The 24,401-nt window shown below is 35.2% G+C and overlaps 2 protein-coding genes across 2 annotated transcripts in view; both read left to right on the top strand.

Annotated features, from left to right (window-relative positions):
• myo3a (myosin IIIA) overlaps positions 1-2,392 on the top strand; it is a 76,095-nt gene extending 73,703 nt beyond the window's left edge. The window contains exon 37 of the mRNA XM_066718108.1: positions 592-2,392. Coding sequence (XP_066574205.1) covers positions 592-706 — 115 coding nt within the window. The 3' untranslated portion in view covers positions 707-2,392. The remainder of the gene's footprint in view (positions 1-591) is intronic.
• A 2,086-nt stretch (positions 2,393-4,478) lies between these two features.
• On the top strand, positions 4,479-22,979 carry gad2 (glutamate decarboxylase 2). The gene is made up of 16 exons (XM_066718096.1): positions 4,479-5,355; positions 5,835-5,894; positions 6,109-6,249; positions 6,822-7,055; positions 8,138-8,228; positions 10,373-10,485; positions 11,043-11,158; positions 12,314-12,393; positions 12,492-12,546; positions 13,260-13,376; positions 14,184-14,248; positions 14,973-15,051; positions 15,669-15,818; positions 16,242-16,349; positions 17,587-17,676; positions 20,025-22,979. The coding sequence occupies exons 1-16, from the start codon at positions 5,283-5,285 to the stop codon at positions 20,196-20,198; spliced, it is 1,746 nt and encodes a 581-aa protein (XP_066574193.1). The 5' UTR covers positions 4,479-5,282; the 3' UTR covers positions 20,199-22,979.
• Positions 22,980-24,401: the final 1,422 nt, after the last annotated feature.

The following is a 24,401-nucleotide window of genomic DNA, read 5'->3' as shown; positions in this document are numbered from 1 at the left end:
GCACTGCAAGTGGTAAATTGCAATTAAATCTCTGCAGCCTTCTATCTATCAATTATTATATTTATTTGAATTAATATATAAACAGCTATAATCTTTTCATTTTATTTTAACTGTAATCTCTAATTTATTTTGTGTTTTATATATATTTTTTTAAATAATTGTATTGCTTTGCCCTGCAACTAATACATATATACCATTAAAAAAAAAAAAAACCTTTAAGTATGATTTTGGTTTTATTTTTAAAACTGAGCAAAGTACATTCTTACATCATAAAAGCCAGATTGAGTTTTTAAAATCATATGTTGACTACAGACACAAAGATCAAGCACTTGTCCCGGCTTTAAGATTTTACTTTACTGCATTAATGGTGCCAAAACCTGTACTAAAATGTGCTTTTTATGTCCACTGCTGTCCTTCAAAGGATGATCTTAACTTCTTTCTTCTTTTAAAGCCTGACTGATAACATATTCTTGAACTGCATTTTTTGTCTATTTTGTAATTATTTAAACATAAATTATCTTTAAGAACAATTAAATGTTGCTCTTCCTTTTCTTTCATAATTTCTAACCTTTCCTTTCCTTTCCTCTGTAGACACCCCCTTCCCAAAATGCCATCAACAGAGAGCCAGGAGGAAAGTAATCCCTATGATTACAGAAAACTACTTCGAAAGACATCCCAGAGACAGAGACTCATCAAGCAATACTAGCGTTCACTTTAGCCTGTCCTTATCATTAACAATACAAGTACAAGTAGGTTTTGCTTAGTTTGTTTTTGTTTTTGTATGATTCATTCATGTTATTCCACTTTGGCTTCTTTCCACACCTTCCATACTATTTATTACTACATGCCTGAAGGTGATTTGGCATTAAAGATTGAATTAAGCCAGCGTATTGTCTATGTAACTATTCTAAAAGATGAGTATCACCAAGTTTGAATTGGCTTTCAGTTTCAGTTGTCAGATTCTTGCTCTGAGTACATTTTTTCTCCTGGGACTGTTGAATTCTTGTGCAATATAAGGAAAAGGCACAATTCTGACTTTTGAAAAGGCATATATATATATATATGTAAAAAGGTGGCTTGCTCTTTCACCACATTCGTTTTGATTACCATCAGTGATTGATATTACCAGTACAACATACTTGCCTTTTAACATCTGTTGTTTTACTGAAGCCAACTCAAGACACTTAGATACGAATTAATTGTATCAGTAGTAGTAAATCTGTGTACATAAGTATAATCAATGTATAATCATATTTAGTTTTTCTTCTAAATCAAATTGTGTCCACCCCACTACTACCCACTACTTGCTTCAGATACGCATTAGCAGAAGTAAGATGATTTTTAGTTCCTTCCCAAAAATATATCTTATCCTCTTGTTACTGTTAGCATTCAGAAGGTGGAACACTCATGGTAAATGATTAAGCAGTTATATATGTTTGATATCGAATACATTTAAATGGACAACTTAGTTTAAAAGGCCGGGGTTTTATGGTAATTTCTTTTCACCTAGAAAATATTTGTCAAAGAGGAGATCACCTCATTACATTAATACATTTGTTCATATGCACAGAATATTCTTAAGTCTAATTACAATACAAAATATGATTTGTAATATCAGTGCCTCTGTATCATGTTCAAAATTGCTATAACTTTGGCCATCAATTCTGGATTCTACCAGGAAGACGCAGGGGCTGTAGGAGAACTGTCCAGGCAGTTGTGCTTGTATATAAAAAAAACCAATTTACTTCTGCACATACTGTTTTATTAACCAATCACTCAGTGTATGTATATGTTTGTGTGTGTACATGTATATGCATTTGCTTCTATGTGTTCAAGTAGGAATTTCAATCATATTTAAAAATGTCTATAGTGTTAGAACTATTATTGTTTCTACGCTGGGCGAATTTAAACTTGTGTCTAGTACAGCAATTCAGGAACAGAGAGTCTATATTTAAATTACTCTTTTTGTCAATACAATCAGGAGTTGTGGGAAAAATATAGACCTATTTAATGTTTTTCATGTGTGCAGGTTAAAAGTAAAGAAGACACTTCTTTAAATTATTATTGTATGTGTATGCTTGTGTGTATATATATATAAATATATAATAAAAGCCAAATATGGATGTTATAATGTTCTTTACAAGAGACCTGTACTCATGTATGAAAATAATATCCCTAGTTCAGTCCATGCTGTTAAAAATAATGAAGGAATATTCAATGCTCTTCTGCACATTTATCTCAAATGGCTGTTTATGATATTTTCTCTTTGGTACAATATACAATTTGTAATATTTTTTGCATCACTACAGAAGCAAATGTGTCCTTTAAAAAAATAAACCTGACTATGTCCTAAAGGTTGGGCAAAATAGTAAAATTTTGTTGCTCTTTTTAATTTTTCTACTCGTATTTCTTTCTTCCTGTCTCCCTGCGCCTTTAATAACATACCCCATCTGTCATCAACCCACCTAATGCTCTAAACAGTTTAATGATGTGGGAGCCCTTGAATCCACTGATGGTCTGTGTTTCTAAGTGACACTTCTTTTTGCGGTTATCCTTCAAATTTCTGGAATGTATGGTTATAAATATTTGGTCAGGTAAGATTTGTAGACGGCGGAGAAAAAACGCAGAACTAAACATCCATTAACAAAACAAAGTCTCAAACTTAAACAGTCCTTGAGAAGTAAGGTTCCAGTAAGAAGAGTAAAAGGATTAACCTTGTTCAGATCCGCTATCTGTAGAAACATATTCCAGAAAGGTTGGCAATATGAAAGTAATTCTAAAGCAAATGTTTTTCATTTTGATCATTTTCCTCCAACAACATGTCAAATTCACCTGGTGATGCTTGTAGCAACGTGCTCGCTCTCTCTCTCTCTATTTATATATATTTATAAATATATAAATGCAGTATTTCACATGATAGATGACTGAGACTGAATGCTTCTGCACACAGACTTCACCAACATATTGCATAACCTAGAATTACCCTCTAACAAATACCATTGGTTTGTTATTCTGCTATTACTTTGTTAGGTTTGCCAAACACAGAAGGAGCTATTAGGTATGCTTTAGTTCATGCATATATGCAATAATGATTGTGAGTTTAAGCCCAGACCATTTTGTTCTCTACACATCTCTCTCTACTTCATGCCCAGTGTGTCATTTGTTTTACCCTGACTGCTTCTAAAAAGAGGCCCAATGTTTTTCTCACTCAGGTGAAAGCATTTCCAATGTTGCATTGATCTTGGAATGCCTCCTAATGTGTGTGCCATTGAACCAAGCTGCCCACTTCAGCTGGCCACTGGTGATATACTGGTCCTCCCCCTCACTGAGCACTGATAGCCCTGAATCAGGCTGCCTCTCGGTGCACATTTGAACGCTCTCTGCCAGGTCCATGCAGTGCATTCAGAGAGGAGTGAGATAGAAAGCTAAAATCCAGAGAGGATATATAGAAGCCAGCACAAATTGCTAACCTGCTTAACAAGCTCACCACACAGCCAAACCAGCAGTGTAGAATGGCATCTAGCCATTAACAATTTCAAATCAACTGAGATTTGAATATCTTAAAATAGCATCGAGGCAAGTATGCCAATCTTGAAATAATTTAGACTACACTTTAATAACGTATACATCAAACAAATAACAAAGGGCAACAGCCTCTCTTGTCCACTGACCCCAGCATCACTGCCTAAGCTGAACTGGTTCTGGATAAAACATCCCAACACATCTTTCTGTCTATCATTTGGAGCCTAGATTTCTCTTCATACTGTTTAATAAGACTGATTTCATCATTCAAGAAGTGTGAACAGTTATAGGTTCTCAATTTGCATATATGCATATATTTTCCCCCCCATTGACCAAGGGATATGACTGTTAATATTATATAGCGTTTTGATTTATGATCAAGGATCTGAGCCAAGACCAAACATCAAGTGAACAAGGATAGATTAGGATCAAGGACCATCTGCTTCTGTCTGGTGTTCATTCGTGGGTTAGACCTTACTGGTAACTGCTTTCTGTTGGTGGCATGGAAGAAATTAAAGCTGCATTTGTTCCAAATTACAAAACATCTGCAAAAGAAAAAAAAACATAAAACAAATACATTATTATTATAATTCATATAATTGGGGTCACAATGTTAAATAGTTGATCAAGGTATAAGACATTCTGGTATCACTCGAGTTTGGCCCATCCCTTTGCCCTTGTATTTGTTCCTAGTCTCTGTTTATTCAGACTGATGTTTTGCGTCCAAGATGCATGACGTTTGAACACAGCCTGACAGGGACAATTCAGAAGTGCCTAAAGGGGACAATCACAAGCCACCACAATAAATGGACCGCAGACTTGAATGCCACGCTTCACGGAGCACCCAGTTTGAGTCCTACGTGTTATTACTAATGATGTCAGCGCTGCCAAGTCACTTTCTACTCCAGGGATGCAATTACAGAAGTTGCGGGGAAACACAGCGCTGGGCTGAATGTAATAGAGGACTTGCTGTACAGAAATAAATAATAATAAGCAGAATGGTGTGCAAATCACACAGATATATGTTATGTAAAGCAGAAGCAGAGGAGACAAATGCAGTGATTTAGTGGTCACGACAAGCGACGCAGACTTGTCCGTCAGCGTGATTCTCCAGTGACGTGGGCATGGGGCAGCATGCCAGTGCGCTTAAACCTGACATCACTGGCTAATTGCATGACAAACCCCGGGGCAGTTTGACGTCGGTCTTATAAAGGAAAAGGATTCGCTCCCCCTAAACAGTTAAAATCGTCTGCACATTTGCAACACGCTTGTGCGGAGGTAAGAACTTTTCTTCACAACAAACGCAAGAAAAGAAAAAGAGAAGAAAACGCAGGAAAGGGTAGCATTTGGGGGATCTGTGCAAGGCTGTATGCAGACAAAAGCACGCTGCCTGTCATACTGCAGGTGCATGTTATTTGCTGAGGGCTGGGGATGCTCTTGCAGTCGCTTCTTTACCTCGGCAGTGTGTCTGACGGCAGCCCAACTCGAGGGCAGCTCCTGAAAAGCATCTCGCTCAATAGATGTCCCCTGTTTGATACCTGTGCAAGTCCCAGCAGAGAAAGGGATCTCTGCAGAGGAGGGTGCCTGTCAGCTGGGTTATTTCTGCCTTCAATGCTCGGACGTGCTTCTGCGTGTTGAGAGAAGTCGGGACAGGATCAGCACCGCGACACTGAACAGCTCCTGCCGCCGAGCTTTCCTTCCAGCCGGATGGGCGCCGCTTGTCTCTCTCTCTGATTAACCGCTTCTCGCAACAATTTCCAATGGCATCGCAAGGCTTTTGGTCTCTCGGAGCAGAAAATGTGGGGAATAACAGCAACCAAAGCCCAAGCACTCGTAAGTGAATACGAAACAGAAACAAGTGTGGATGATACGCTTACTGGTGGCATATATGTGCCAACAAGTGCATTTGACTGTGAATATAGATGCACACATACAATCACATATCTGAAGAGAATAGTTGGTGCTGCATGTATCTACATGCATAAGCAAACATCCTAAATCAGCAGCAGACAACGTTGCAGTTTGAGCAGTATTGTGTGTTGTAGTCAATGCATGCACTGTGACACTGTGGTTTGTCAAGGTTAAGTTAGTAAAGAAGGTGATGGGTATGAATCGGGTTGAACGACCCCCTTCCCTTCATAACTGTTTTGTAAAGCTTTTGCTGAACAGTTTTGATGTGTAATTATCTAAGGTTAAAAATAATACCTCATCGTTGTGCCTAAGATATCTTGCCTGATGTGTGTATAATAATGAAGTCACGTATTTAATGTCAAACTTGAATTGGGTATGTTTGTGTGTTTGTGTGTTTTTAGCAAGAGCCTGGTGTCAGGCTGCCCAGAAATTCACAGGAGGAATCGGATCAAAATTGTGTGGTATGTCGTTTTACAATATAACGATTTGAATATGTATCACTGGTATTCATATATATTTTTTAAGAATTGCCCTTGTTGTATATTTGACATTTAGCGTGTGAATTTAGTATTGCGTTTGTGAATGTGACTTTTCTGTCTTATAGAGGTAGTTTGGTCATATATCCCTCTCCAGGCTTCATTGTTTAACTTGAACACATTGTTTCAAACATTGTAGCACTCCTTTCTGTGGGGGAGGGCGAGAAAGCAGCCGACCCCTCCGCCAAGGAACCAGGAGCAGCATTAGAGACCTGCGCCTGCAACAAACCGTGCAACTGCTCCAAAGCCAATATTGACTTCTCAGTTCTGTACTCAACAGGTATAGACTCCATTTACATCCACTGGTGTCCAATATACAAGTATTTCATTATTTTAACTGTCTGTATACATTTCTCCAATTGGTCTGATCGAATTATTTTCTATGAATGTATGTGTGTGTGTTGCCTATATGTATGTATGTATGTATGTATGTATGTATACATGTTTCGAAGTGGTAGATTATAGGAATTTAAAAAAATACTTCCTTTCCCATTCAAAAGGTGTTCATTGTGTATACATTATTATTTATTTATTTTCGTTTTGTTCAAGATTATATCAATAAATACATTACATTACAGTTGTTTAATTAAAACATATCACAAATTCTCACAGCCTACATAACTATCGTATGAAAAAAAAAAACTACTATAGTGTATGTCCCCTCCAGTTAATTCATATATCCTATGTTAGCTTTCTGGCTTTCTTACGGTTTATTTGGAACCATTTTATAATAAATATTTAATGTATTCATGGTTTTAAGGTCAGCTTAATATTTGATCAATATTAACAGATATTTGCAGACGCATATTTGCAAGATACATAAATTAAATGTGTTTCTATTGTATTTCACAGATTTATTGCCAGCCACAGATGGGGACATAGCGACAATTACATTTCTTCATGAAGTGGTGGACATTTTGCTGGCGTATATAGTGAAATCATTTGACAGGTCAACGAAAGTCATAGATTTCCATTACCCCAATGAACTGCTGCAGACCAATAACTGGGAGCTCTCTGACGAGCCAGACAACCTGGATGATATTTTACTTAACTGTCGTGCAACAATGAAATACGCAATCAAGACAGGTACACAGTTTATTTTATCATACTCAGTATTGACGGGTTAATTGATTGATTTTTAATGTGTAATTTTGCTTTTGAGGTCAGACCCACCCCCTTCTCAAAATGCAAAAGTGCCTGTCAAATGAAAAGATTTGCTTTATAGAACATTAACCATATTTTATCAATTGTATTCAATTTCAGATGTTTGTAAATACATTTTAATACCGATGCATCACACAAATATCACAATCGTGTACTGAAATACTGACAGTAATGCCATTAAAATGCCATCATTCAGTTTCACAAAAGCGAAAATAGCTTTGTGTAATACAAAAAAAAAAATGAAGAAAGCTAAACTGCATAAATAAAAATATACATCAAACAGAACATTTTTATAAGCGGCTTAAGGTGATTTTGAAGCATAAAATAACTGCTGGCAATTAAGCAGGATACTCCATAGGCATATTTATTTATTTATTTATTTATTTATTTATTTAATAAGAATGTAGTTATTAAAGCTACAATTATCTACTTGAAACTCTCTTGCATAATTTGTAAAATTTTAATTACGTGAAACGGTTTCACCGACTACAAAATTGAATTACAAATAGTAGTGTTAGAATATGTATTAGAGCCAGGAACAATATGATTTAATGTAAAAAATCAGGAGCAGTTCGTTAATTTTCCAATACAAGCTTAATGGAATACCATAGTTTTATAACCACAGGATGTGTGTAAAAGGAAACATTTACAGGTTGCCATGTATTACTTTAGACTTATCACAGAAAGCAATATTATTTCAAAAGTATTTTTCCCAATATATTTTAAAACACTGAATGTTTATTATCATTACTCTCTTTAAAGTTCTAGGCATTTTAATCAACAATCCTAAAATGAAATTGTAGTACAAGCTATTCTGAGACAACTATTATCAAAGTCCATTGGTTATATGCATAGAAGGGATTTTGATTTATAATTTCAATAATAATAATAATAATAATAATAATAATAATAATAATAATAATAATAATAATACAAATAACTTGCATAATGTAATTCATGTCTTCATTAAATTCACTGTATATCCTCTCTTTTTGTAATTATAGCCCACCCCAGGTACTTCAATCAGCTTTCTACAGGATTAGACATGGTTGGTTTAGCAGCAGACTGGCTGACATCTACTGCTAATACTAACATGTGAGTATGAGACACCATGTCATAATATTAGCTTATTTCCTTTTCCTATTAATCTGGGACGCAGTATTTCTGTCCTGTTATTCATTAATATGAATTTACCAAAAGAGAATGGAAGACAACATTGAATGCAGACTCACATTCATATTCAGACAGTTACACATAGCCATCAAATTAAAGAGGATTAAAAGATCAGATTAATCAGATACATATTTTTCTCCTTAAAAAATAAATTATATTTTGAAATCCTGAGCCACATTAGATAAGTATTGTGGGAAAAAAAAATAGCAAATGAAGACAGCGTCACTGTCAAAGTTTACTTCCACTTTATTTTCATGTTTAATCAGGAAGATGTCAGATATAACATAATATGTTGTGTCTTGCATAATAACATAAAATGAATTAAATTAAAGTTAATTGAAACTAATTAAAACTCACAGCTAAGGAAGTAGCAAAGACATTTGCTCATTATAAAATAAATTAATCAAGAAGGTGCAACAGACATTTTTAAAAGCTATGAAAAATAAATACTATTCTTCAGCATATCCAAAATACAAGATGCAGTGACATATATTAGCATTTGTTTCTTTTTCAAAATCTTGTATGACGACAGTGATAAGCATTATTAAATGAATGCTAATTATGCTCAATGGTAAAGGTTTTTTTCTTCTAAATTTGAATGTTCTGTGATTCACAGCATGCAACTGATTTACATTAGTTTCAGATCTGTTCCCTGATTCTATTCTAGCAAAAAAGCACACCTTATTTCAGCCAAGGAAAACTCAAATTACCTCAAGAAAGTGATATAATGATTGGTCCATTGCTCCCACTTCTGAATCACTGCAGTCAGAATACACGTTTTGGACCATTAGGTGACAATTCATTGTGAACTGCCACACATGAATGAATTTATACCAATGTCCGTATCCCATTGAGCTTTGAACACAATTCATCATAAAGATTTTTTTTTTTTGGAATGTATGTAAGATCATGAGAATTATTTTCTTTGAGTTCCTGGTGTATGAGTGGAATGAACTGAAGATCATATAAACACTGGATAGCATTAATCAAGACCAAAAGTATACTGTTGAAAATGCAGAGCGATGGGAAATACACACACATGTGATTATTGCACATTAAAGGCCTGGCTCTTCAAGGCTGGTAAAACATTTTGCACTGAATGAGGAAATAGTATAAATGTATTTTTGGAAAATGAATGGAAACTGGCTTTAGTCTGAGAACTCATGTTGTACATTTACTAAAACGTACTTCTTGTTGTACACACATACAACTCTACTCAGTAACTCAGTCTTATCATTACAGCAATTTTGCACTCAAAGTAAATGTCAGTTATATATTAATGTTTTACACAATCAGTACATTTGATCACAAGTGCTTTAAATCATGGGTACATACTGTCACCAAGTTTGTCCTTTGACTGGTGTATTGAATGTAATACTTCTAAGCTGTAAAGTACACACTAATTGACTTATTGACGTGTGATTTTACTGCACTGTAGAGCAAAATAGTGTATTGTTGCCTTTTAAAATGTTATAAATGACACGGTTTCTCAGTGCCACAACAGGCCATACAAGTAACTGTGTCCCATCCACCCGACTTATAAATTGACTGATCACATGGCCAACCAATCCACAGTCAATAACTAAGGAAGGAAAGCTGTTGTGGCAAAATCAGAAGAACAGGAAGTGACACTAAAGAGAAAGTGCTAAAGAATTAAGTGTGACCGGTTAGGTGCCAATAAAAGAATAATGATTGAGATCTTCTGAAAGTGGCTGTTGCTACACTTAAAATGTAGCTGATATTGAATGTAGTTTATAAAAAATATGCTCCAGTAAAGACTTTGGCCTCTTATCTCCAATGAAATATTTGAGTTTTGTTTTGCTTATTTGTTTGTTTTTCAACTTATTCATATAATGCATGGCCTGAAGTGAATTTGAATGCAGTCATAGCTGTTGACATTATGACTGTTAGCAAATCAGCTTTCACCTGTCTGAGCTGCTGGGAAAAGTTCCTAAATCCACAAAGCCTTCAGTTAACTTCTGTGCTGCATTCAAAGTTAAAGCTTTCATTTGACAGAAAATTGTTTGTGTGTGTAATGGTCGATGTGATATTAATTCTGGTTCCAGGTTCACCTATGAGATTGCTCCGGTGTTTGTCCTGCTGGAGTACGTCACTCTGAAGAAGATGAGGGAGATCATTGGCTGGGCTGATGGGGCAGGGGATGGGATATTCTCACCGGGTATATAACTTCTCAAGGTCTCTCTGAGCTGGGGAAGGGGTCACTGCTTTGTTCTCAGTTAACAATACCAAACAAAACATGGATTTTTACATGCAGGAAACCCATATTTTAAATGACAGAAAGCACTCAAGCATACATCTTTGATCATAGCTTCCTTTCACAATCTATGGGAACAATACCTGTGTTTTTCTCCAGGCTAAATAGTAAAATGTCTTTTGTTCTGCGTGCTTACCCAGTTATTGCCTTTTCCTAGTTGGTTCTATGTTTAATCGGGACAGATCCTTACATGATCACTTATTATATCAAAAGTAATTCATAACAACAGCTGCCAATGGCTTGATGTTTGTGTTTCTATTATTATCACTAGTAGGGTTGATCAAAAACTATTAGAGAGTTCACTCCTTTGGCATAGTCTCTAACAACACCAAGGGCTATGACAGAGTAATGGGAAGAGGCATAACAATTACTAGTTCATAAATGTCCCTTCAAGTATGGCACAAAATAATTACAAACAGTATTACATCTTATGTATTTAAAGTTGTTATTTCTATCTGTAGGTGGTGCCATATCTAATATGTATGCAATGCTGGTTGCACGATTCAAGATGTTCCCTGAAGTGAAGGAGAAAGGAATGTCAGCTGTTCCAAGACTGGTTGCTTTTACATCTGAGCATGTATGTATTGCTTTATCACAGTTTAATTATTTTTAATTCATTTTCTGGAACAATTTAAAAAGACAAAACAAAGCACGATGATAAAGGTAATTTTCACATCTCGTTAAATTAAATAACATTAATCACATACATGCAACAATGTATCAATATATCTTCTATCATCCACATAACCTTTTTATATACATTCAGTAAAACTACCTTTCATATCTAATTTGCACATTGTTAAATAATGCAGTTTGACCTTGTCCTGACAAAGCCAGATGTCGAAAATAGTCAGAAAATATGAAAGGCTAGGCAAATATGAATGCATGACAAAATTATTGTATATATATATATATATATATATATATTATTGCAACATAATTTGAATATTTCATGAACAAGAAGTGTAGAAAATGAGGGACCTTTCATGAACATTTCAGGAACACACATGTTCCCCTCAGAATATATTCTGTCATTGAACAAATTAAGTTCAAAGAGGTAGAAAAGGCTCTGTCTATTTTCATGACACAGTTTCAGATCAGTTCTGTATGTGGGTCATGTTCAAATTCTGTTTTGAAATCAATTAACCCCTGCTTTATATTAACCTGTTTTTTATCTTCTCGGTTGTTTTTTCAGAACCTTGTTATTAAAGGTTGAAATACTATATCACGTTCGCCCTCATACAACTAATGTGCTACTGACACCAGCGTTGTCAGCTTTGAGGAAACTAGCTGTTATTCTTCCCTGTGGCTTTCACGGGTATTTGGGCTATGCTGTAAAGCACAGCCAAGTATAAGAAAAAAGTGCCTGTCCTGCTAATTCAATCTGTTATTTTATAATCAGCCTTTTTATAGTCATACATGAGAGGAAGAAGGCTGTAGGATTTCCAATTAAAGAATAATTTATGTTAATGCACAAAGTTAATTTCTCTATCATTATGTAGAGTTTATATACTATAGTTTATCGTTTATGCTTTTGTTTTTTAAATACGTATGAATCCAAGATGACTACCTAAGATTTAAATGTGATTTTCTCAAGTTTTTAAAGACATTAATATAAATTACAATGAAAAACAAAATGTAGGGCTAAGCACGTGTTCTCTTGAAACTTCAAGTACTTAATTCATGCAACTAATTAAACAATAAATACGTATTTCTTCTTTGTATTTTTCAGAGTCACTTTTCAATCAAGAAAGGAGCTGCAGCGCTGGGAATTGGCACTGACAGCGTCATCTTGATCAAGGTTGATGAAAGGTATGTCAGGAAACAAAGTAACATGGACTGTTTTAGCCATACTAATGTGTCATAACAGCAAAAACATACAAGCAATAAAACTCAATTTCCTTCTCCAGAGGTAAAATGATACCTTCAGACCTTGAAAGAAGAATAGTTGAAGCCAAGCAAAAGGTAATGCAGCCATCCTAGTTGAATACAACTGCATTTAGTTTGCTTTAGATTCTTTTCTACATAGTCATTTGTAATGCATTCATAAAACAGGTTTTCATGACATGCTGTCTGTGTCCCACACAAAACTATTGTGTAATTCATCACAGATGGGGAGAGTTGTCTGCACAGGCCATCCCGGGAGCCGGATGAGTGGATTTGCATTCACACTATTCCCCAACATCTCTGTCTGTTCATACTTGAACGGTCTTCAGATTGTGATATTAGGCAACCTGAACTGTTCTAATTTTCTCTCTTTGAGTTGAACACCTGTTTGTCTTATACTTACTTTGCTAGTCAATTTATTTATTCTAATCAGATAACGGCCTAGACAAGATCAAACATTGAAAGATTGCAAATTGAAGGTGAAACAAGGTGAAACTGTGTCAGATGACACTTTTTACTAGTTATAAATACAAAAAAGCAAGAGACTACAATTATGTAACTTACAATTCTCTGGTAATTCAACATTTTGATTTGGTATAGGCTAAAGAATACAAACAGAAGGCACACAAACCTTTGATGTAATGTTTTGTCAATTTATTTGTCTGTTTCAGATTACTTTAACAATCTGCTGTATATTCATATTTTCAATTCTCATTAAAGCAGTTTCTCCTTATTTTGTCAGTGTTCCACGTTCATAGCATTGCATATGCTGATCAGTGTTTGTTTTGTAGGGCTTTGTGCCATTCTTTGTCAGCGCCACAGCTGGCACCACAGTCTATGGAGCATTCGACCCTCTCATTGCAATCGCAGACGTCTGCAAGAAGTACAAAGTCTGGATGCACGTGGATGTAAGTGTGATGTTTAATCAATACTCCTCAGTGCCTTTCATATTTAACTTCCCGAGCGTTGCAGTGGTAAACGCGTACTTCATGTTCTTTCAGGGTATTTTGCTGATTTGGCATTGTTTTAAATCTGCTTGTGTTTGGGATGATCTATTCTAGTTGCATTAATGTCTGGCACTAGAATAACACGAAGATAATTGTTTTTTAACGTGAGCGATGTAGTCCTGGCATTATTTTTGTCAATTTTGAACCAATAACTGTTTAGAAACTAAGGACGCGCTACTGGATGGTTGAAGAAGCTTCTCCTTCTATCCAGAGGAAACTCATCATGTTCTGCTTTTTGATTTATGCATTTAAGTGCTGAACCTTAATCTATCCAACAGAATAAAATGAAGAAGGAGATCAAATATTATTTTACCAACTATAAAGATATCTATATACTTTCGCTAATATATATATATATATATATATATATATATATATATATATATATATTAGCCATGCCTCCCAGTCATCTATGAAGGGAAGCATGGAGGAACCCTGCTAATTACAACAGGGTTTGAAACTTTCTCTGCCATAAGGTCACAGGGCCCTTTTTTACTGTCACCTAACCTTCTCTGCCCTCATTTTGAATTTAGGACCAAAGTCTAGGACTGGCAGACAACTACAGAACCTTGGAAAGTCATAGTAAAGCCATAGTGAAATAAAGATCCAATTTCACAGATAAACGAGTGCTATAACTTTTATATATATAAAAAGCAGACCATTTCTTACTTTGTATTGTAAAGAGATTAATTTGTTTTTTGTCTTCAGGGAGCGTGGGGTGGAAGCCTTCTCATGTCCAGGAAGCACAGATGGAAATTAAATGGAGTTGAAAGGTTAGTGTCATTACTTCTGCTAGTGTATTTGATATGACATTTAGAAGGCTTCGTGACTGTATGGTATCATAATGAAAGCGGGCGAAACAGGCACAAAAGAGATTTCGACACACAATTTGAAAGCTTTGTTTCTTTTCTTTATTAATGGTTTTAATGAGCTTATTTGGACATTATTTTGAATAAAATAGTTGTATAGTTTCTGGTTTAATTACGTAGGCCCATTGAACACATTACTTTTGGTTTTGTTTGCTTATTATTGGTTTTATTAGCTTTTGATGTTTTGTTTTGTTTGATTTTGAATGTGTTTAATTATTTGTTTTAAGCGGAAGGCCCCTAAAATATTTTCAAACAAGTACACATTAACTGCACTTGTTAAAGAAATTAAATACTGCCCTTTACAAGTTCTCCATCAAAAAGCAAATTAATTTAAACTGTTTATAGTTTGTGAATGGATTTTTCACATTGCAAATCTGATTGTCCATTTGTTCCTTCACACTCCAGTCTAAAAGCTATTGATTCCACATTAAGCAATTTTAATGAAGTTTAGAAAAAAGGGGGGAACTACACAAAGTCTTCTTCTCTTGAATGCCAGAACAGAATAAATCCAAGAGTCAGGAAAAGCTTGACTATATTGTTTGAAAAGTTTTTTTTTTGTTTTTTTTTGTTTTTATAGAGCAATACATTACTATTAAAAATTAATTAATTTTATTTGTTTTATTATTAGGGCAAATTCTGTGACATGGAACCCACATAAGATGATGTCTGTCCCTCTGCAATGTTCAGCTCTACTCGTCAGAGAGGAGGTGGCATTTTATTCATTGGATTTAGTTGTTTTTATTATTATTGCAAATGTTCATATAGTTATGTTGAACACATGATTCTCATCAATTTTTTCCGGCTGTAACAACACATTTTAATTTTTCATTATTCACATCTAAACAAATGTCTGTACTTAGTATGATGTCTAATCCAATTACTTTTAACATGCAGCTTGTGTTCTTGCTCTATGGGTGTGTCCCACAGCTCACAGATGCTGGAGAAACATCAGCTTGGGGTCACATGATTCCCCAAAAGGGTTTGTTTTTCCAGTAACTGCAGGTGAAAGTGTAGAAATAGTAACCTCAAATACAACCCTGCATGAATTAAAACGGACACTTTGAAAGTTATGACATTGAACTTATTATTTATAAGGATGTAAGTTGTGGAAATTAAAATGACAGGGTGATACCGATACAGGTGAAGTGCATCCTGTTGTATTTTATTTGACTTTGGTGATGGAGAGCTTTAGTTTTCAGTGTGTGACTCTGTCTTGATGTTTGTGTTTTGGGGATTATCAGAGATCAAAGCAAAAGGGAATGTTTGTATTTGTACATTGTTTGCAGTATATTATATAACATAACTTCTCTTTCCTTGTCAACAGGGTCTGATGCAGAACTGTAACCAGATGCATGCCTGCTACCTCTTTCAGCAAGACAAGCATTACGATCTGTCATATGACACGGGCGATAAAGCGCTGCAATGTGGCCGCCATGTGGATATTTTTAAGCTCTGGCTTATGTGGAGGGCCAAGGTAGGCAGAGAGCATGACATTAAAAAACTGGATTGAGGTAAAAGAATTAGGTAGATGTTTATTTCTATTGTAATATTTTTCTAAGGAATTGCCAATTGAAATGGTTCATATGAGAGGTAATTATATTAAATCAGCCATGTGTCAATTGTCTTACATGCACGCATTTTTAAACAGTAGTGTTTTAGAGTATCTTAAATAATACATTGAACAGGTGTGTAGGTTATTCTTGGATTGCACTATAAACACTGATTTCACAAAGACCATATGACTGTAATGTAAATGTGTATATAAGATACAAATACAGTGAAATATGCATCTAGCAAAGTCTCTAAATGTGGTTTTATAAAAGCTGTTTCTTCTTCTCTCTGTCATTCACTTTACTACTATAATAATTATTTGCATCTGTTTTTGTCTTTATTTCAGGGCACCACAGGGTTTGAAGCTCAAATTGACAAATGCTTGGAGCTTTCTGATTACCTTTACAACAAAATCAAAAATAGGGAAGGCTATGAAATGGTTTTTGATGGAAAGGTAAGTTGTTGTTGTTTTTTTGTGTGTGTCATGATTATATGGAAATTAAACTCTTTCCCACATAATGAATGCCCACCTTGTTTAAATGTCCATGTAGCTGTTGCCCCTACATTGCAATCATCGATAATCACTCTCAGTTGAACTACTTACAAGAGGAAACATTAATTTCATACTGTTTACCTGCGCTGCCAGAAATCTGAACAGACAATTTAGTTATAAAATTGAAAAATTGTTTATGAGTCCCCAGCACATCATTTCAATACATCAGATTCAAATTAAGTGTTAATAATTAAGTGTTGGTTTGCTTTTATGAAATGATATTTGCTGATTTAATAACCAAATCCATTCTGTAAATTATTAGATAAGACATTTACAGGAAATAACCACTATTTTCTATTTTCTGTCTAGCGTCAGTGGTATTTGTTTCATGCTGTATACTATATTGTTCCTTTAATTACAGCAAGCCTTTCATTTGAAACCCAGCTTCACATCTAAATAAGCGTGTGGGCTACCTGCTCCTGTTGTTACCGTAGCACGTGATATCTGTGCTTCATTGTATCATCACTGTCTCCTTTTATTTTATTTTCTCTTGTAGTCAGGATAAAGAATATTACTTTTAATGGGGTGCATTTGCCAACAGAGCTCAGTTCACCACTGCCCATCCATGTAGCTGGTTGAGGGTGAGAAAGAAATAACAAAATCAAAGGAGAGTCAAACAATGGCCCCTGGGCACCATCCCAGGTGCTTAACCAGCTGTGCTGATAGGGAAATTCAAGCAGAATGGAAATTGCAATTCAAATCTTTACCGTATAATGGCGACTTTTATGCATCACTAGCTAGCAGCCTATAATTATTACCCTTAACAACTTAGCAGCAGACCTTCCATTAAAATGGCTGCTGTCTGTAGATGAAGGGATTGAACATTCAGCTGGAGACGGTACCTGTGCAATTAAACAGCATCATTGGCCTGACTGATTAAAGCTATAGGTACCGTCCCTTTCTGTTCTTTCAGATCAAATTAAATGGTTCCGTATTCCAAAGACATTACTCCTATGTATTTAATTATTTAGAATTTCTCCTTATTTGCATTGTGGAATTTATTTTTTCTTTGAGTGTGTTTCTGAGGTATTTATGATGCACGTCACAGTATGTGTGGTGTATGTGCAGCAGTTAAAAAAATATAAGTGATTTAATTGACTATGATAATGCCAACGTTGTCTCTACTGCTTCTCTCCAGCCTCAGCATACCAATGTGTGCTTCTGGTACTTACCGCCGAGCCTGCGCTACGTGGAGGACAAAGAAGAGAGGATGAGACGCTTGCATAAGGTGGGGAATGGAAGATTATCGTAGTTATTGTTAGCCGTCACACTGGATTTCAATTTACTTACAGAAGGAAGCCTCCAGCCGCCCAAATACTCTCACACACAAACCTTATTTCGGTTAAAATAAGAGCCCTTGACAGCCAAGCTTTTTTATGAAGGATATGTGTAAGAAGCATGTTATCAGAAAAGGGCACAGCGTGAATGCAATAATGTGAGATTGGCAGCCATTTATTAGTGCAGATACCCAGAGCAGCAGGCGGCTTTAATCAGCAATTAGCAAAGAGAGCGAGAGTGCGTGCCAGCAATACAAAGAGACCCTTTTTACTCTTCGATGAGCAAATGTTTCATCTCAGGACTGGAACCTTACAAACCTATTACAAACCTTACAAAGCATTAGCACATACAAACTGTAAAATAATCGCATTTTAGTTCAGGCTGAATTTACATGCTTTTGGGCATCAAAATGACCCCAGATACATCAGTAAGTGAGATATAATAAAAACATTAATATCAAATTAAACTAATACATCAGACTAAGATCGTGTTTCAGGCTAAATGTATTTTCCCGTCTTTTAATCCACAGTTTATTACTGTATCTAATTAAATTGAATAATTGAAAACATTTCTTAACAACAGATATTTAAATGCTGTACAACTTACTTTGCCAAAATATAGATTGACCTCTAAAATAATTCAGTCATATATATGAAATGAAACAATTTTATAGTTTCCATATGTGTATGGACTTTTATGTATTTATATATCTCACTCTGTCTCTCTCCATGCATATATATATATATATATATATGTGTGTGTGTGTGTGTGTGTGTGTGTGTGTGTGTGTGTGTGTGTGTGTGTGTCTGGAAATTAAATGGAAAGTGAAAAGCAATAATGAGAGGCCATTTAATTACTTTCAAATGACAGGCCCTACTAGTGACTACTTTGCAAATAGCCTGTAGAGCAGAGTTATGCTTAGACTTCGTAAAATTGAAGAACACCTGTGTGAAATCTAGAGACATAATCGCTCACTAATTAAAATAGGATTCACCTTCAGTGCTGTTTACTATGCATAGAAATGTGCTGATTGCACAATTAGGCTCATTTTCCCTTTTTCTATCAAATGAAGTATGAGCAATCCCCAGTGATTTCAACTGACATTATTAACACAGTGTTAGCCTACTGTGTACATACTGTGATAAATACAGCAGAGATGAAAATACATCCAGTGATTGCAATTATTTTCATTTGCAGGTTTTCTTTGAATGTTCCTTTCTTTTTGTGAAGTGTGCATTTATAATACTGTGGGAATAAGAAAAATCTACTTTTGGAAAATAGTAATATCTGAAAGGGTATATTTAATCAATGTCAAGCAATTCCAGCATTATTAATTTTGCTGCTCTTCCAGGTCCCTACAAATACAAATGTTTGGTTTATTTCTAAACTGCTCCTCAGTCAAGATTTGATATCCCAATAACATTTGCTAACAGCGATGAAGTAAAGTCTCAAACCACACAGCCGCATGGGCATCCAGAATATGTAACACACAAATGACAGGATAGCATGAGAATGACATAGTAATTAGTTGCTGTTCACCTATTTAATCTTCCCCAAAGAATAATTGAATCTGCATCCAAATATCAAAATAAATATTCCTTATGGGCAGTGAACTCAGCAGAAAATAAATTACTTTCTTCTGGCCCTTGCATAAAAACACTTTAACTCTGTCGCGCCGATGAACCGTTGTGACCGACTGCAGTCAGTTGTCACATGCACTGTCAATTTTATCAGTTAAGAGCAGTTCCCCTGCACAAAATGCAATTTGTACATCTCAAGATAAAGTCAGAATCAGAAACATTTTACACTGTTGAGAATGGAGCCCTTTGATAGTAAGTAAAATTCTCATTGACGGCCATCAGCTCATTTATTGTTATACTGGAAATGGAAAACGAGAAGATTTGTTATCAGTTTTTGTTTTAGTTTTTTTTACTTTTCCAACATCACTTATTGTCCTGCTGAATTAGACACTGCAAAACCATTCCATTGCCATGGAGTTCAAGAGGATTTTAACAACATTAGCAAGTGGATCTTGAAATGAAAATGTTGTGAGAATGTTGCCTGGCTCTGTGACTGTCTAAACCCGGGAGTGAGTTAATTTGATGTCATTTGGAGTGCTAATACAGGGGATGAAATACTTAATACCATTCCTAACCTACTGTTGTTTGTTCTTTTTTAGTTTTACATAAAATGTTTTCAAATCATGGTCTATAATTACGACATTAAAAGCTATGAAGGTTGAGTATGGTGTTCAAAGAAAAAAAAAATTCAAATGTTATGTCATTCTCCTGATGACAGGTCGCCCCAGTGATCAAGGCCAGGATGATGGAGTATGGGACGACCATGGTAAGTTACCAACCCCAAGGAGACAAGGTCAACTTTTTCAGAATGGTCATCTCCAACCCTGCGGCCAACTTTGAAGATATTGATTTCCTGATTGAAGAGATCGAACGTCTTGGACAAGACTTATAGACTGAATTGCCAAATTAATTTAAATATTTCGTTAGACAAATGAAATGTTTGTTGTGAATGTACCAGTACTTTATTTTCTCCTCCAAAGTTATATACAGTATATATAAATATATTTCCGTATTGTGGTTTAGATGTGAACAACATTGTCCAAAGGCCTGTTTAAATGCTTTTGTCCGCCTTTCGTACCTAGACTAGATTTGATGTTTTCTTCATCCGTATCTACATGACATGATATATATACAGACAGATTTGGTGCAACTGCCAATATAAGAGTTGAAGTTAATTGATATTAATATATAAACGGATAGGCAAAGGCATTTGTGGACATACAAAAGATTGAAACATTTTGCAAGTTCATGTGGGTACTGCAGCTTATCTCAGACTTAATACACTGACTTTAATTAATCTTAGCTGTCTCTCTGAGGTGGGCCAGCTTGCTTTATGAATTAGAAATTACCTATAAAATAATATCACAGAAATAAATGCCAGGGCATAATAAATCAGTCATTTTGAAGGCCATATCCCTGAATATACTGCTTTTTGATTGTTTTAAATATTGTTAATTTATATATTTGATTGTATTATTTTAACATTAAACTTGAAATGATAGCTTTTACACACATATTGCAAAAACAACAGTGCTTTTGCAATCATATAATATATCTTGAGTTTCAAGTGAAATCACAGCTCTAGACCATCTGATTCAGGACAATGTATGTTTTAGGCTGGCATCCTTTTTAATTTCCTTGTTGTAGAACTCCAAAGGCCAGAGTTATTGCAATGTGAATTTTCTGGTTCTCAACTCAGCCACTGATAAAATGTCAGCCACCAGGAAATATCACAAAATCTTACAAAAAATGATGCAATCTGGCAACCAAACCTCGCAGAGACCACGCACGTGATGATGTTAAGACAAGCCTGAGGTAAATTTCCATAGCTGTGAGAGGAATCTCTGAAAAGGCTTTTTGCCACCATGCCTGAACATAGCCAAAGCCTTTATCCTTTACCTTTCATAAGCACTGATTTCACTTGCACTACAGCAGGGAGAAAGAACAATTCCTCATTGCTACTAATGTTTTTATATTTGATGCCAAGCAATATAGCACAATGGGCAAATTAGTGGTAGTATATTACCATTAGAAGGGAAAGTAAAAGGCTTTTTCAATTTTAAAAGCACAATTAATTCAAAACAGTACATTAGCCCAGCATATATGGTATTCTGTGCATCAGTTGTAAATAAGTTATTAACTACTTGAATTTGATTATTTACAAATTAACTTGATTAATTACATATCCAAGTATATACATATTTGTATATATTACATATCAAGAGATAATATTGCATATTAAAAGGTAATTTCTGACATACTGATAACAATTTTCTGGGAATCATTGTTGATGTAAATATATTTATTTCAGTGGCAACAGTACTGCTTTTGTGTGTATGTGTGTGCGTGTGTGTGTGTGATCAAATACTTGAACCGATCAATTCAGTGGTTTACTTTGACTCACACTATGTGTTTTCAGGGATAGGCTTTACTCATGTAAGAAGAAATTGTTTATCATTTTTGGTATTCATCAACCATTTTGCATAGGAAATAGTATAAAAGTACATTTTTAAGACTATGTTGCAGATTTCAAATGATTATGCAAAGCCATTTTAAAATTGAGCCCCGTGTTCTTAGTGTACAAGTGATATGTGCCAATATTTTAAACATGAGCAGAACGTGTTTTTGTGTCTGTACGTGTATTGCCTTAGTATCGATTGCCAGTACAGTCTAGTTCTCCTCAGGCTGAGGTTGTGCACTTTAGAGTCTCCGCGTAAAAAGATACTTGAGTCTGTGCAATGTCTATGGTTGTTTATTTATTGATGTAAAAACCATAAGTGATAAATGTTTGAATGTGCCAGAACTCCGACCTCTGTTCAAGCTGAGTGCCCGGCTTCGCTCTCAGCATTGCATAAGCTGTTCTATTGTTTCCATTAATGCTTCACTTGTTAGGGCACTTTTCAGATCCATAACAGACCTGTCTGAATTAAATCGGCTGACATTATTAATGGTGATTAATTCAGGAAAGAATAAAACCACAGTAACTGTCATTAAACAGTGTAACACAGCTTTTATTTGGTTGCCCCTACCCTGTTTAGGCACTTTCATTATACGCATACATAAATGCTTTCAATCTTTCTGCATGATATAGTGTAATATACCTTGTTGGTCTGTTTAATTTGTGTAAAAAGATAACTGCACAGGTGTCAGCTTTTTGTGTCTCATTATGAGCATGGTTTTATTCCTTCCTGATAGGATACATACTTCGAACGTGCTGTCCTTTGATTGCGTTCATCCCCTCTGCATCTTTTACAGCAACAGTTCTGAAAATAGGATGAAACCATATCCTTAGTTTCTATTCATTTTCCTTGTGCCAAAGTTTTCCTTAGTCTGTGGAGAAGAGGAGAAAACGAATTACTTTATTCAGCGTTTGGGCTGCTTAAAGGTCTCCATTCCTTATTTCAGATAAACAAAAACATTTTTGCCTAGTTACTGCTCCACGATTTGTTGAATTAAAAATAAACAGGACTGCATTGGGACCAAAACATATATTGTTAACTAATATTACTTAAGAATGTCAAATGTTCTGACCCATACAGATCGAAAGCACAGAGGTCACAAGACAAATACTGAAAATAAGATGCAAACACCTAAATTATGTTGAACTCCGAATTTATTGACAGTTGTGTGCTCTTTTGAAAAAATACTAATAAATGTTCTTGCCAAATACTTACTTCTGTGTTTGTGGTTTCATTTCACTCTTCCTATCGGCCAAAATGTCTGCAGTGTAGCTATATATATTTGAGCCACAAAACATAGAAAGGATGATAGCCTACATATGAGACTAAGGACTGAAAGTCTTTAAGAACAAACAAGACACCAAATTTATATCTGGTAGAATAATATAGAATCATATTTCTGTTTGTATTTTTTGTACTTCTATGTGCAAAGGTTTTTCACCCATGAGAGTATACCCATTGCAAGTAAAAAATAATAATTAGCAACAGGTCTGATCACAAAAAGAGAAAAATGAATAATATTGTGTTTGTTCAATAAGCATCCAATTAAGTCAGCTGAATAGGTTTGAACAGCAAAAAAGCAATAGCAGAGGCTGCTGATGTGTGACCAGAGAAGGTGATAGTTGAAAAGACCTTTATTGACTAAAATGCAGGTCACATAAGAGAAGATGAAAGAATAATGCCATGTAATGGTATCACAGAAGGAAAGGCTAGAATGGAAAGAAGGTACACATTTCTAGAGAAAAGGCTAAAAGCATCTGAGAGAATCCTCAAATGGAAAGCAGAAATATAAGCTGCATAATGGATACAAATGTGTGAATTTCATGCCATTCTGTGGCAGCGGGCTCTCTCTCGCTATGAAGTGCTGCACTCAAAAACACTTTTGTGCGTCACTGTACAGAAAGCTTCAGATCTGCTTGGAGGTGAACTTCAGTTTGTATTTGTTATTTAATTTGTGTGTGTCGGGGGGAGGATGTTAATTGTTTAATTTATTAATTTTCAAAGGTTTTGACTCATAGGCTATGTGTTACTTAAAATATTACATAATGTGATTTGTTCCCCAGGTAACACAATCCTGTATTGGTATTGAAACTGTAAAGAGGTCTTTCAATTTGTAGTATAAAATCTAAATCGAATTCCATTTTACTAGGATACAAAACTAACTGGCTTCTTCCCTCAAAGCTCTCTGCATAAGGGCCTTATATTGTACTGCATGGAGGACAGAGGCCAGGAGATGATGAAGCTGAAACTCATAATCCCCCCTCCACCCCAGAAGTTGTCATTGGTCCCAGGAGATGAGAGGTTTAATTCCCCTGAGAGGCGATTTTGAATAATGAAGCATTCAAGAAAAGCAGCTGTCTGATGAAGTTGATTTTGTAAAATGGAAATGTCTCTTGCACGTAATTTGCTAGTTTTTCATTTAAATGATTTCCAGCAAATTATCTTGGCTCTAGCTGTGAAGACCTTTGGAGGGGTGGGGAAGATTTCTGAGATGATCAGTAATGGCATTTTGCAGGAACTGGTGAAATTCTGTGTGTTATGTTTTTAATTATACATTAAGTAATACTCCACACTGCTTTGTAATCACTGGCATGCCATAGATTTCAGTAGATGTTAGCTGATAAATAAAACAATTT

This window comes from Amia ocellicauda, chromosome 2 (assembly GCF_036373705.1).
Source record: "Amia ocellicauda isolate fAmiCal2 chromosome 2, fAmiCal2.hap1, whole genome shotgun sequence".
Taxonomy (NCBI): domain Eukaryota; kingdom Metazoa; phylum Chordata; class Actinopteri; order Amiiformes; family Amiidae; genus Amia; species Amia ocellicauda.
The sequence above is the reverse complement of the archived record's forward strand: the minus strand, read 5'-3'. Positions and strand labels throughout refer to the sequence as shown.

What these genes read in the sequence shown, in the direction of transcription:
- gad2 (XM_066718096.1), top strand. Translation starts at nt 5,283, where the DNA reads ATGGCATCGCAAGGCTTTTGGTCTCTCGGAGCAGAAAATGTGGGGAAT. An exon ending in CTCAGTTCTGTACTCAACAG is followed by an intron (nt 6,250 to 6,821) that starts GTATAGACTCCA and finishes TGTATTTCACAG; the next exon opens with ATTTATTGCCAGCCACAGAT. An exon ending in TTGATCAAGGTTGATGAAAG is followed by an intron (nt 12,394 to 12,491) that starts GTATGTCAGGAA and finishes TTCCTTCTCCAG; the next exon opens with AGGTAAAATGATACCTTCAG.